The sequence below is a fragment of the Trichechus manatus genome, unplaced genomic scaffold (assembly GCF_000243295.1).
Source record: "Trichechus manatus latirostris isolate Lorelei unplaced genomic scaffold, TriManLat1.0 scaffold00059, whole genome shotgun sequence".
Taxonomy (NCBI): domain Eukaryota; kingdom Metazoa; phylum Chordata; class Mammalia; order Sirenia; family Trichechidae; genus Trichechus; species Trichechus manatus.
In genome coordinates this window covers 14982841-14997677 of record NW_004443995.1, presented here as the reverse complement: position 1 = coordinate 14997677, position 14837 = coordinate 14982841, and the positions used below count along the sequence as shown (strand labels likewise).

The 14837-nt window shown below is 39.9% G+C and overlaps 1 protein-coding gene across 1 annotated transcript in view; it reads right to left on the bottom strand.

Moving 5' to 3' along the window:
* Window positions 1–10426: 10426 nt before the first annotated feature.
* FREM3 (FRAS1 related extracellular matrix 3) overlaps window positions 10427–14837 on the bottom strand; it is a gene marked incomplete at its 5' end in the record, with an annotated part of 110843 nt that continues 106432 nt past the window's right edge. The window contains 1 exon segment of the mRNA XM_023733485.1: window positions 10427–10601. Within this exon segment, the coding sequence (XP_023589253.1) occupies window positions 10427–10601 (175 nt within the window).

Genomic DNA, 14837 nt, shown 5'->3' with positions numbered 1-14837 from the left:
GTCTAGTTAAGTGGGATAGATAATAGCAAGAAGTAGGGTAGCATTTTACTGTCTGCACTGTGTATAGTCCCCTCTTTTGAAACCACATTCCTTTGGCAAAGCCACCTTTCTTTCCTACTTATGTCTCAGGCATCACTCAAGCACTCAGCACTGCAAGTCTCAAAGTGTCACCACGAGTTTAATGTGTTTTGAAAATGGAGATCCCAGTAATCTTCTCTGGCCGTACAGTGACATGCTCTAACACCTTCACCTAGGAGCTTGTTAGAAATGCAGAATTCACCCCAGCCACGTTGAACTAGAATCTGTATTTTAATATCTTCAAGGTGATTCATATCCACGTTAAAGCTTGAAAAGCACTGCTTTAAAAGACTGATACTTTACCAAAGCAAAATAATAAGAAACCTTAATAATTAACATATCTCCAGATTAATATCAGGACATCATCAGGGTAGTATGTCATTAGTTTTTTTAATTCAGGAGAGGAAAAAATACTCGATATTATTTCAGGGAAAATGCTTTTATCTTGGATCTTGGATATGCAGATAGTTTTACCACGGGTTGCTCTGGTGAGTTTTTAAATCCTAGCATTTAAGTTGCTACATACCAAGTATATTAAGGCAGTGTTGTTACTCAAGCGTGTGATCCTAGGAGCAGCAGCAGTGGCAGAACTTGGGAGCTTGTTAAAAATACAAATTCTCAGGTTTCATTCTGATTTACTGAATCAGAATCTCAGTGGATGGGGCCCAGCAATATATGTCTTAATAAGCTCTCCAGGTAAATAACAATTCAGGCATACTGAAATTCGAGACACGCTGTATTAGTATATCGAAATATGCTGTTATGTGCCATTGAGTCAGTTCTGATTCATAGCGAACCTATGTAGGACAGAACAAAACACTGCCCAGTCATACACCATCCTCACAATCATTGCTATCCCCGAGCCCATTGCTGTAGCCAGTGTTAATCCATCTTGTTAAGGATCTTCCTCTGTTTTGCAGACCCTCTACTTTACCATGCATGATGTCCTTTTCCAGGAACTGCTCCCTCCTAATAATAACATGTCTAAAGTACATGAGACGAAGTTTTGACATCTTCCCTTCTAAGGAGCCGAATTAGCTGTACTTCTTCCAAAACAGACTTGTCTGTTCTTCTGGCAGTCCGTGGTATAGTCGATATTCTTCACCAACACCATAATTAAAAGGCATCAATTCTGAAGTCTCCCATATTCATTGTCCAGCTTTCACGTGAAAATAGCATGGATTGAGTCAGGTATACCTTAGTCCTCAAAGTGACATCTTTGCTTTTTAACAAAGTGTTAAAACTTTTTCTTGACACTTTAAAGAGATCTTTTGCAGCACATTTGCCCAAACATCATTTGATACCTTGACTGTTGCTTCCATGGGTGTTGATTGTGGATCCAAGTAAAATGAAATCCTTGACAACTTCAATCTTTTCTCCATTTATCATGATGTTGCTTACTGGTCCAGTTGTGAAGGTTTTTGTTTTCTTTATGTTAAGGTGTAAATATTGAAGGCTGTAGTCTTTGATCTTCATCAGTAAGTGCTTCAAGTCTTCTTCACTTTCAGCAAGCAAGATTGTGTCATCTGCATATCGAAGTTTGTTAATGAATCTTCCTCCAATCCTGATGCCACATTCTTCTTCATATAGTCTGGCTTCTCGGATTATTTGTTCAGCATACATATTGAATAAGTATGGTGAAAGGAATCAACCCTGACACACACCTTTCCTGACTTTAAATCATGCAATATCCCCTTTTTCTGTTTGAACAACTGCTTCTTGGCCTGTGTAGAGGTTCTGAATGAGCACAATTAAGTGTTCTGGAATTCCCATTCTTTGAAATGTCAGCTACAATTTGTTATGATCCACATAGTCAAATGCCTTTGCATAGTCAATAAACACAGGTAAACATCATTCTGGTATTCTCCACTTTCAGCCAAGATCCAGCAATGATATCCCTCATTCCAAGTCCTCTTCTGAATCCGGCTTGAATTTCTGGCAGTCCTTTGTCGATGTACTCTTGCAACCATTTTTGAATTATCTTCAGAAAATTTTACTTGCATGTGATAATAACAATATTGTTCCATAATTTCTGCACTCCTTTGGATCATCTTTCTTTGGAATAGGCACATACATGGATCTCTTCCAGTGGATTGGTCAGGTAGCTGTCTCCTAAATTTCTTGGCATAGATGAGTGAGTGCTTCCAGTGTTGCAGCTGTTTGTTGAAACATCTCAGTTGGTATTCCCTCAATTCCTGGAGTTTTGTTTTTTGCCCATGGCTTCAGTACAGCTTGGACTTCTTCCTCCAGCACCAATGGTTCTTGATCATATGTTACCTCCTGAAATGGCTGAACTTCGACCAGTTCTTTTTGGTACAGTGACTCTGTGTATTCCTTCTATCTTTTCATGCCTCCTGCTTCATTCATTATTTTCCCCATAGAATCCTTCAATATTGCAGCTCAAGGCTTGAATTTTTTCTTCAGTTCTTTCAGCTTGAGAAACGCCGAATGTGTTCTTCCTTTTTGGTTTTCTAACTCTAGGTCTTTGCACATTTGCTTATAATGCTTTGTCTTCTTGGGCTGTCCTTTGAAATCTTTTGTTCTGCTCTTTTACTTCATCATTTCTTCCATTCGCTTTAGCTCCTCTACATTCAAGAGCAAGTTTCAGAGTCTCTTCTAATATCCATTTTGATCTTTTCTTTCCTGTCTTTTTAGTGACTTTGCTTTCTTCGTGTATAATGCTCTTGCTGTCATCCCACAGATCTTCTGGTCTTTGGTCATTAGTGTTCAATGCATCAAATCTATTTTTGAGATGGTCCCTAAATTCAGGTGTGATAGACTCAAGGTCATACTTTGGCTCTAGTGGACTTTAATTTTCTTCAGCTTCAACTTGAACTTGCATATGAGCAATTAATAGTCTGTTCCACAGTCAGCCCCTTGATGTTCTGACAATGATATCGAGCTCTTTCCACAGATACAGTTGATTTTGTTCCTGTGTATTTCACTGGCGAGGTCCATGTGCATAGTCGCTGTTTATAATGTTGAAAAAAGACAAAAACACATTTCCAATGAATAGGTTGTTAGTCTTGCAAAATTCTATCAAGCAATCTCTGGTATCATTTCTAGCACCAAGGCCATATTTTCCAACTACTGATCCTTCTTTGTTTCCAACTTCCGCATTGCCAAGCCGTAGTATTTTCAATTGCCTCGTATGCATGCAAAAGCTGGACAATGAATAAGGAAGACCAAAGAACTGATGCCTTTGAATTATGGTGTTGACGAAGAATATTGAATATACCACGGACTGCCAGAAGAACGAACAAATCTGTCTTGGAAGAAGTACAAACAGAATGCTCCTTAGAAGCAAGGATGGCAAGCCTTTGTCTCACAACTTTGGACACATTATCAGGAGGGACCAATCTCTGGAGAATGACATCATGCTTGGTAAACTAGAGGGTCAGCAAAAAAGAGGAAGACCTTCAAGGAGATGGATTGACATAGTAGCTGCAAAAATGGGCTCAAACATAGCAATGATTGGGAGGATGGCGCAGAACTGGGAAGTGTTTTGTTCTGTTGTACATAGGATCTCTATGAGTCAGAGCTGACTCGTTGGCACCTAACAACAACAGCAAGGTTAGGAGGGAGGAGAGCAGGAGGAGTTTTTGTCTGGGCAGTATTGAGTTTATATTAACAGTGGCAGAATGTTTTGGAAAAGGATAGTAATAATGGTGGCACAATGTGAAAAATGTAATCAATGTCATTGAACTGTAAAGGTGGGAGATGTTGTAATGGCAAATGTTTTGGTGTGTATATTTCACCACAATAAAAAAAATAAAACACACACGTACAACAAATAGACACTTATTCAAAATGCCTTGACCAGAGGAAAGGGAGGGAGCTAAAGTATATGTAATGCTTACAATGACCAGCCAGCTGGGCAGCGCTGAGCAGAGGTCTGGACACAGTGAAAAAAATATTTATAGGGCTAAAAATTGATAGGGTTTGCATTGATATGAGGTCTAGCTAGTTTGTACAGTTTTCCTCCTCATCCCTTCATCCTGATCCCCACCCTTCTCAGCCCTGAGCTGAACCCTTTACGCATCTCATCAGTGGAGTGTTCTTTCCTAGAGAAAGTTGCAGTCCCTTTCAAACACTGACAATAGACACACACTTTGTTGCCGGCGGTAGCCTATACCTTTGATTTAACACTCCCTTTAATGAATATAAAAGCTGTGAATTTTGTTTGTTTCTCAGTTATTATACTCCTTGTAGTTTTGTATGTATTTGCACTAAAAATTCAAGCCAAAACTCTACAATTCAAAATAATACCTCATATATATATAATGGAAACCCTGGTGGCATAGTGGTTAAGAGTTTGGCCGCTAACCAAAAGGTCGGCAGTTTGAATCCATCAGATGTTCCTTGGAAACCCTATGAGGCAGCTCTACTTTGTTTTGTAGAGTTGCTGTCTTTGTCATCTAGCGCTGCTGTAAGAGAAATACCACAAGTGGGTGGCTTCAACAAAGAGAAATTTATTCTCTCACAGTCTAGTAGGCTAAAAGTCCAAATTCAGGGCATCGGCTCCAGGGGAAAGCTTTCTCTTTTCGGCTCTGGAGGAAGGTCCTTGTCTTCAATCTTCCCCTGGTCAAGGAGCTTCTCAGCACAGGGACACCGGTCCAAGGGATGCGCATTCCTGCTCTTCGTTCTTGGTAGTAGGAGGTCCCCATGTCTCTCTGCCCGCTTCTCTCTTTTATATCTCAAAAGAGATTGGCTCAAGACACTATCTAATCTTGTAGATCTCATCAATATACTGCCACTAATCCATTAACATTATAGTGACAGGATTTACAACACACAGGGAAATTACATCAGATGATAAAATGGTAGACAATCATACAATACTGGGAATCAGTACCTAGCCTAGTTGACAGATATTTCTGGGGGACACAATTCAATCCATGACAGTCACTGTAAGTTGGCATCGACTCGATGGCAAGGGGTTTGGGTTTTTTTATATATATATATATATATATATATATATATATGTACACATATTATATATATGTATATATATATATGTATAATAATATAGGTTCCTGGGTGGTGCAATTGGTTTGTGCTCATCTACTAACCTAAAGATTGATGGTTCAAACTCACTCAGTGGTGCTATGGAAGAAAGGACTGGCAATCTGCTTTGGTAAAGATTACAGCTAAGAAAACCCTATGGAGCAGTTCTACTTTGTAACACATGGGATCTTCATGGGTTGGAATCAACTGGATGACAATGAGTTTTTTTTTACTGTAATACACATAAATATACTGATACTTATGTTATAAGAGCAATAGTGACAACAATCTTTTAAAATTATTATCTAGGGGATACTCATAGATCTAACAGTACTTGGGGGATATCATTGTATTTGGTTTTTATTACCACACAATACCATACTGAGGCACAGAGGGAATGAAAAGAACTCGAGGTTTAGAACCAGACAGTTGTATTCATGACTCTCCTAATGACCTTGAGCAAATTGCCTAATTTTTCAGAACCTCAGTTTCATTACCATTAAAATAATTATTTTATATGAAGATAAGACATACTAGACTGGAATGTTGTGAGAATTAAATGAAAAAAAAGTGTGCGTAAAGCACTTAACATAGCTCCTGGGTGTTGGTCAAGTCAAAATAAATGATAACTGATCAGTGCTCTTAATGTAGATGTAGAACTGGGTTTTAAATTTACAAAACTTAGAACCCTCTCGGTAAGTTTTTATTTTTTTAAATCTATTTTTTCCCAGTTGTTTTTTCTTATAACAATATAAAAAGTTCAAACTACATGTAAAAAAATAAAAAATCCCTACCCCCAACCTGCTTTAATGAGTTCTTAGATATTTAATATAAGTGGGAAGTTACTGTATTATTTCAGTGAAGAAGAATGAATTTGACATGGATCAACATCTATATGCTTAAAGAAGTTTTAATTTTCCCTTTTAATTATGGAGCCCTTTTATCCTGGGATTTCCTTTTGTGGTATCTCACCATCCTTTTTGTTTTCAGTGACAATTGGACTCAGAAGCTCAAGCCCCATAACACCACTGGCACTGACAGTTCAAGCTGCATCCTGTACCCTTGACCCAGCTTTGAAGCAAATGGAGTCAAGTGTGATCAATTTTGTGTCAGTGAAGAAAGTGTTGAAGTTCACTGCCTGCATGGGGCTGGTGCCCGTCACTGCTGCTGGGAGTTAGGGTGTCATTAATGCTGTCAGCTGAGCAGATGGCTCCTGTCTTCTCATAATTGGACAATTTAGGATTACGGGCCTAGGAGGAGACAAAAAGTGGGAGTAAAAGATGCAAAGTTTATGTCTGTGTATATCAAACTTTCTACTGATGGTTAACTCTGCAAAAACAAATGAATAACTCTGGGAGTCTGGGCAAGAGCTGTTGCCGTCAGTTGCATCGAGTTGGCCCCAACTCATGGCCACCTCATGCACAATGGAACAAAACACTGCCCAGTCCTGTGCCATTCCTGTGATCTGGATTGTTTTCCATAGTGTTTTCATTGACTAATTTTCAGAAGTACATGGCCAGGCCTTTCTTCCTCGCCTGTTCTGTTTTAGTCTTGAAGCTCTGCTGAAACCTGTTCAGCATTCTAGCAACACTCAAGCCTCTGCTGACAGATGGGTGGTGGTTGCCCCTGAGGTGTATTGGCCTGGAATTGAACCTGGATCTCCCACATGGAAGTCGAGAATTCTACCACTGAACCACCACTGCCTCTGGGCAAGAAGCAGAAGTGGTGAAATGTTTTTGATGTTTGTGGCTGGTCTTAGTAAGGCAAATGCTCTATTTTAGTCCATACTACATTTGGTTTTATCAAAATGCTTCCAATACTTAACGCTTGAGGAAGATGCATCATATTTCGTATATGGTCTGGTTTGGCACAACCCCTGACACACGTACCCGTTGGGAAGTAATCATACTTCAATTAAGAAGAATAAATATCTCCTCACAGATCGAAACACCAAGGAACACCAAGGCCAACGGTTTAAAAGGAATTCAAGGCCTAAAGGATTTCAGATTAACAATTGTGAGGATGGCGCAAGACCAGGCAGTGTTTTGTTCTATGTAGGTCACTGTGAGTCGGAACCAACTGGACGGCACCTAACAACAACAACAACGTCAACGCTGATGCTCCAGTTTCCATCCCCAGTCCTGACCTTGTGTGCCTAGACCAGCACTGCCCAATAGAAATATGAGAAGCCCTGATATGATTTTAAATTTTCTCCTAGTCACATTAAAACAGTAAAAGAAACAGGCGAACTTAACTTTTATAATACACTGTCTTTAACTAAACATACCTAAAATATTGTCAATTCAGCATGTAATCAGTATAAAAATTATTAATGAGATATTTTGCGTTCTTTTTTTCATACGGTCTTCAAAATCCAGTGTGTATTCTACATTTACCACACAGCTTTATTCGATAAGCCACAATCTCATGTACTCAATAGCCATAGGTGGGTATTGGCTACCAAATAACACAGTGCAGATGTAGACTTCTCTCCTTATAAGAAATAGACATTTCAAACTTATATGCCCCAAATCAAACTCTTAGTTCCCTCTATTCCACCAAATACGTTGTCCCTGCATCTTTTTTTCATTTCAGTTAATGGCAATCCAGAGTAACTCCTCTTCTCTCTCACCTCACATCCCACTATCTCACAGTCTACCCAGAATCCAACCATTTTTCACCAGCTTCTAGGACCTAGTTTAGCCACCACCGTCTCTCACCTGAACTTTTGCAATAGTCTCCTAACCATTCTCCTACTGCCTTATCTCTCCACAGCGTTCAACGTGACTCTTTTAAAGCACAAGACAGTGTTGCTGCACTGCTCACTTCTCTCCAATGACTTCCCTTCTTTTCAGAGTAAAGTCCACGAGCCCCATCCTGGCCTCAGAGACGTGCACGGTCTGTCTCCCTGCTCCCTCCCCAGCCCCCCTTTTGGCATTTTTCAGGATGAGCTTCAGTCACCTGGCATCTTTGCTGTTCCTCGGTCTAGTAAACTTTCTCCTCATAGACCCATGCAACTCACTCCATCTTTTTGTCCCAGTCTCTGCTCAAATGGCATCTTATCACCTTAGTCAGAATAACTTTCCTCTCCCAGTGACCATTCTGAGACCTTTTCTGCTTTACAGCTTGTGCTGGTTTCCTATGGCTGCCATGGCAAAGGATCACAAATGGGGTGGCTTAAAACAACAAAATTTATTCTCTCACAGTTCTAGAGCTCGAAGTCCGAAATCAAGGTGTCAACAGGGCTTGGCTCTCTCTGAAGGCTCTAGGGGAGGAATCCTTCTTTGCCTCTTCTAGCTTCTGGTGGTCCCAGATGTTCCTTGGTTTATGGCAACATAACTCTTATCTTGGCCTCTCTGGTCACATGGCCGTCTTCGCTATATATCTCTGTCTCTTCTTCTTGTAAGGACACCAGCCATATTGGATTAGGGCCCACTCTACTCCAGTATGACCTCACATTAACTTAATTAATTACATCTGCAAATATGGTATTTCCAAATAAGTTCACGTTCATAGATACTGGTGGTTAGGGCTTGAACATATCCTTCAGGGGGACACAAATCAACCCATCACATAGCTTTTGTAATATCCGATGTATTATACATCATTTGATTCTGTCTGTTTTGTTCAGTTTATTGCATGTCTTTCCCTCATCCCCTACCCCATCCCAACTAGAATAAAAGTCCTATGGAAGCGTGGACTTTATTTTATTTACTACTGTACTCCTAGTGCCTAGAAAAGTGTCTGGCATATAATGGGTTTCCAATAAATGTTTTCTGAATGAATGGAGATCCCTTCTCAACTTCCATTTTTAAAGAGTGAAAAGCCTGAAATATTTTGTTCTGTTTTCATAAGGCAGTCCCTGTTTCTCTTCACATTTTAATTGCTTTTCTCTAGTTCTTTGAGGCCCTTCTATAAAGTATCTGGGGATCACCCCAGTGTCCTGTTGGCCTCAGCAGACAGTTGAGCAGATATCCTCTCAGAACATTCCAGAACGGCAACCTCCTCCCTTCATCAGGTCTGAGTGGTCCTGCCACTTTCTGCCCACTCATTCACTCACTCTGCAAATATTATTGAGCTGCTACAAGGGGCTTTGTGTACATCTCTTGTGACTTTGTCCTCCTCTGCCTGACATTTAAGTACCTCCAAGACCTCCTCGTCCTACTTACAGAGTTCACTGTGCATATCCTCTTGAGGTCGCTAAAGATGTGACATGAGAACAATCCAGACTCCGCACTAGTTCCTTTTTTCTTCATAACTTTTACTCTTATTCCCCTTGTCATTAAAAAAAAATATATATATATATATATTAGTCATTAGCACTGTTACTAACAAGTGGACAATGAAAGGGACGGGAAGCAAACTTTAAATAAGTCCTTTTCATGCCTGTTACATTTTCAGGGTTGAAACGTAATGTATAACCTGCTTTTTGGGGCTTAGGTGTATGTTTCCTTGGCACCTCCTCTCTCTGCTTCTTCCCTTTCAAGGCTGTGAGTGAGGTGCACAATGAACAAAGAATATAATCCCTGATGAGCATGATATCTGGTGACCTTACCTCTAGACACAGGACTGTAGTCTTCGCCAGAAGTGGCTGAGCCATCCTTCATGTGTACTCTCACCAGGGAGGTTCCTGAAGTGTCACCAAGAGGCATCACTGGGATCCTGACCAGGGCAATCTCCCCAGTGCCATGGGACTCCTGGATGCTGAATATTATTCTGGAGAATTTGATCACTGGTTCTGTGAAGGAGGCAATTCCATTTATATAGACTCATTCATCTTAAATCACAAAGATAATCTAAAAGTAAGACACTGGCCAAAAATAATTTATTAAAGCTACAGAGAAGAAAATAAGAACAGGAAATTCCCCCTTTAAATTTATAACATTTTAAACTATAGAAATTTCTAAAATATTTACAAGCCCTACTCAAATACCTGAACAATCTTTATTTTAAAAATATTTCTGGGAGGAAGAAGGGAAGCATGCTCAGTCCGTGGCTGGTGACTTAAATTAGTTCCCAAGGAGTGTAATGAAGTCAGTGAAGCTCTGCTCGTAAGTAATAGAGATACTTCTATTTAAATTTTGGAAAATATATGACTGTAAGACTTTATTTCCACTGTTATGTCTAGAGAGCTAGTACATTCTCTATTTAGTAAGAAATCTCATGGGATAAAAATCATTAATAATGGCTCAATTAAATAATATTAAATAGTTTCTCAGTCCTAAGGCAGGACATTTCCGATTGAATTCATCCATCTAGATTTAGAAAAGTTGTCGGTCAACACTCCTTTTATTTATTAATTTCCAGCACCTGAACTTGTTATTTCCTGTCTGTCTTAAAACTAGAAAGTAAGTAAAATCTCACTGTCTTCCTCATCTTTGATCCTGATAAGGGCCTTCTTGGGTTCCCCAAAAGATGCTCCAAAAGCAGTGTTGATTTTTGGTGTGCCAGGTAGAAGTCTGAATTCATTGCATCATCTGCTCAGTTGACCTACACAGACCTTTTCTGTTTCTCCCACATGAAAAAGGAAGAAAGGAAAGAAGGAAGGTAGGAAGGAAGGAAGAAGAAGAAGGAGGAGAAGAAAAGCCATGTGTCAATCTATTAAGGAAGTACACCAGAGCTAGCCTGTGAGCGGAAAAGATTTAAAAGTATTCCTGATCTCCCGAAAAAAGATGCTTGACAAGGTTATTACTTACCTTTATTAAACGTATGGGGATAGTTTCTTGAAGACAAGAAGAGCTTAAAGAACAGTCTCAAAAAGAGACTGTCTGCTTGAATTACTTAGAAGGTGTTCATATACATTTTCCTCCTTTATTGCAAAGACCTACTTTCAGAAATTTAGCTAATAAATCATAGACTTCTTCCAGGCAGGTAGCCAGTAAGACGAGATCTTGTTCTATTTTTGGTGTGATATATATATATTGGTAAAAGTTACAAATATTTGTAAAATTCCAATTTATTGTATGATGTGTGATATAAAAAAACCAAAAGACTGTCTACTAGTAGTGCATTTTGTTAGTGTACTTAATAGCCTTCTCTATCTTCGCTATAGTAGGAGTTCCCTTGTAGTAACAGTTTTAACAGTGGAGTAGTTTGCAAAATGGCCACCATAATTCCTCCCATTCATGTAGGCACATCTCTTTGAAATGTTACATTGCTGGTTCTCCCAAGAAGAGGTGGAGTGTACTTCTCCTGTCCTTGAACCTGGACTTGGCCATGTAAACTTCTGTGGCAGATTGTGTTTTCCAAAAACAACCATAGAAATATTTCTGGTCCCTTGTGCTGTTCTAGAACCTTGCCACTCTTCATCAAAACATCAAGTCGATCGCCTTCTCCTTAAAACTGGATGAGCCTCTGTGAATCTCGATGAATAGAATGTGGCAGAAGTGATGCTGCATGAATTCCACGTCAAGATCATAAAAAGCTTTTTCATCTAGGTCTTCCTGTCTTGGGAAGTTTGTCCTTGGAACCCAGTCACCAAGTTGTGGGAAAGTGCAGTCTATGTGGAGAAACCGTATGTAGATGTTCTGGCTGACAGCCCCATTTCAAATCTCAGCAGACAGCCAACATCAACTACTAGACATGTGCGTGAAACGAGCCTTCAGATGATTCCAGGCCACAACCTTTAAGCCTCTCCTGCTGGTGATGACCGGAGCAGAGTTGAGCCCTGCCTAAATTGGAGATTTGTGAGCACAATAAATGTTGACATTGTTTTATGCCACTAAGTTTTGGAGTGACTTATTATTGAGTCATTATAATGGAAACACTTACTTTGGCTAATGAGACATTAGCAGATATGACCCAGACAGAGGCTTGAAAAGCACTTGCGCGTGGGAGCTTGCCTTTTCTTGCTTCTGTGAACCCTGGGGCCACCAGGTGAACAAGCTTTAGCTAGCCTTTTGGGGAGAACACATAGAGGAGAACAATGGCATATCAGCTGACAGCCTATCAACTGACAGGTATGTGAGTAAGGCCATTCTACATCATCAATTCCCAGCAGAGATTCCAGTGATTGCAAATGCATGAGAAAGCTCAGAAAAATCCCTCAGCCAAGATCAGCACAGATTGCTGACCCATAGGGTCATGAGCTAATAAATGATTACTTTTAAGCCATTGAGTTTTGTAGTAGTTTGTAATTCAGTGAAAGCTAACTGATGCACTTTGCTTTCATGCCTGTCCTCTTTCATTATATATGGACCTCTTCATGTCAGTATTTCAAGAGATCAGGAGTTAAAAAGTGAATTTAATGGGGCAGAAGTGATGCTGCATGAATTCCACCTCAAGATCATCAAGGGCTTTTTTGCCTAGTTCTCCATCTCTTGGGAAATTTGTCCTTGGAACCCAGTCACCATGTTGTGGGAAAGTTCATCCATGTGGAGAAGCCATATGTACATTAATAGAAGAATGGGCAGACATATGAGAGAATACCACATGGTAGATAAAGTGAGTGAATTAGATCTACATTTACAAACAGGAATAGTTCTTAAACACATAATATTGAATGAAAAAGTATGTTGTATAATAATAAATAATCAATATAACACTATGTAAGCACATATAATGATACTAATATTGTTGATGAACATAGAGTTCAAAACTAAAAACAACAACAACAGAAAATACCAGACTGGAACAATTAAAATCAAACTAATGCTAATGGAGAAAGGGGTGGGTGATAGGAGTGGGGCTGGTTGTGAAATGAGACTACACCCTTATTTGTAATATTTTATTTAAAAAACAAAAGGCAACTAGACAATAAATAAGTGGTAACTTTGGTGAAGGGTAAGGCAGTACACAATACTCAGGAAGTCAGCACAATTTGACCAAGGCAAAGTCATACAAGATTCATCGACACTTCCAAACTCCCTGAGGGACCAAGTTACTGGGCTGAGGGCTGGGGACCATGGTCTCCGGGGACATCTAGCTCAATTGGCATAAGATGGTTTATAAAGAAAATGTTCTACATCCTACTTTAGTGAGTAGTATCTGGGGTCTTAAAAGCTTGTGAGCCGCCATCTAAGATATATCTACTGGTCCCACCCTGTCTGGAGCAAGGGAGAATGAAGAAAACCAAAGACACAAGGGAAAGATTAGTCCAAAGGACTACTGGACCACAACTACCACAACCTCCACCAGACTGAGTCCAGCACAACTAGATGGTGTCCGGCTACCACCACCGACTGCTCTGTCAGGGATCACAATAGAGGGTCCTGGACAGAGCTGGAGAAAAGTGTAGAACAAAATTCACACTCACACACACAAAAAAGACCAGACTTACTGGTCTGACAGAGACTGGAGAAACCCCAAGAGTATGGCCTCCGGACACCCTTTTAACTCAGTATTGAAGTCACTCCTGATGTTCACCCTTCAGGCAAAGATTAGATAGGCCCATAAATCAAACAATAACACGTAGTTCAACCATGTGTACGAGCCTAATGGGCAAACCAGCCCAGAAGCAAGGACGAGAAGGCAGGAGGGGATAGGAAAGCTGGACGAATGAAAATGAGGAACCCAAGGTCAAGAAGGGGAGAGTGTTGACATGTTGCAGGGTTGGCAACCAATATCACAAAACAATATGTGTATTAATTGTTTAATGAGAAACTAATTTGCTTTGTTGTTGTTGTTAGGTGCCGTCGAGTTGGTTCTGACTCATAGCGACCCTTTGTACAATAGAACGAAACACTGCCTGGTCTTGCACCATCCTTATAATCGTTGTTAAGCTTAAACCCATTGTTGCAGCCACTGTGTCAATCCATCTCTTTGAGGGTTTTCCTCTTTTTCACTGATCCTCTACTTTACCAAGCATGATGTCCTTCTCCAGGGACTGGTCCCTCCTGATAACACGTCCAAAGTATGTGAGACAAAGTCTCACCATCCTTGCTTCTAAGGAGAATTCTGGCTGTACTTCTTCCAAGACAGATTTGTTCATTCTTTTGGCTGTCTATGGTATATTCAATATTATTTGCCAACATCATAATTCAAAGGCGTCAATTCTTCTTTGTTCTCCTTTATTCATTGTTCAGCTTTTGCATGCATATGATGCAATTGAAAACACCACAGCTTGGGTCAGGCACATGTTAGTCCTTAAAGTGACATCTTTACTTTTTAACACTTCGAAGAGGTCTTTTGCAGCAGATTTGCCCAATGCAATGCGTCTTTTGATTTCTTAATTGCTGCTTCCATGGGCATTGATTGTGGATCCGAGTAAAATGAAATCTTTGACAACTTCAATATTTTCTCCGTTTATCCATTTATCATGATGATGCTTATTGGCCCAGTTTGTGAGGATTTTTGTTTTCTTTATGTTGAGGTGCGAGCCCTACTGAAGGCTGTAGTCCTTGATCATCATTGGTAAGTGCTTCAAGTCCTCTTCACTTTCACCAAGCAAGGTTGTGTCATCTACATAACACAGGTTGTTAATGAGTCTTCCTCCAATTCTGATGCTGTGTTTTTCTTCATATAGTCCAGCTTCTTGGATTATTTGCTCAGCATACAGACTGAATAAGTATGTTGAAAGGATACAACCTTAATGTACACCTTTCTTGATTTTAAACCTGTAGTATCCCCTTGTTCTGTTCGAATGACTGCCTCTTGGTCAAGGTACAGGTTCCTTATGAGCAAAATTAAGTGTTCTGGAATTCCCATTCTTGCAATGTTATCTATAATTTGTTATGATCCACACAGTTGAATGCCTTTGCAGAGTCAATAAGACACAGGTAAACATCTTACTGGTATTCTCTGAAAGTAGAGAA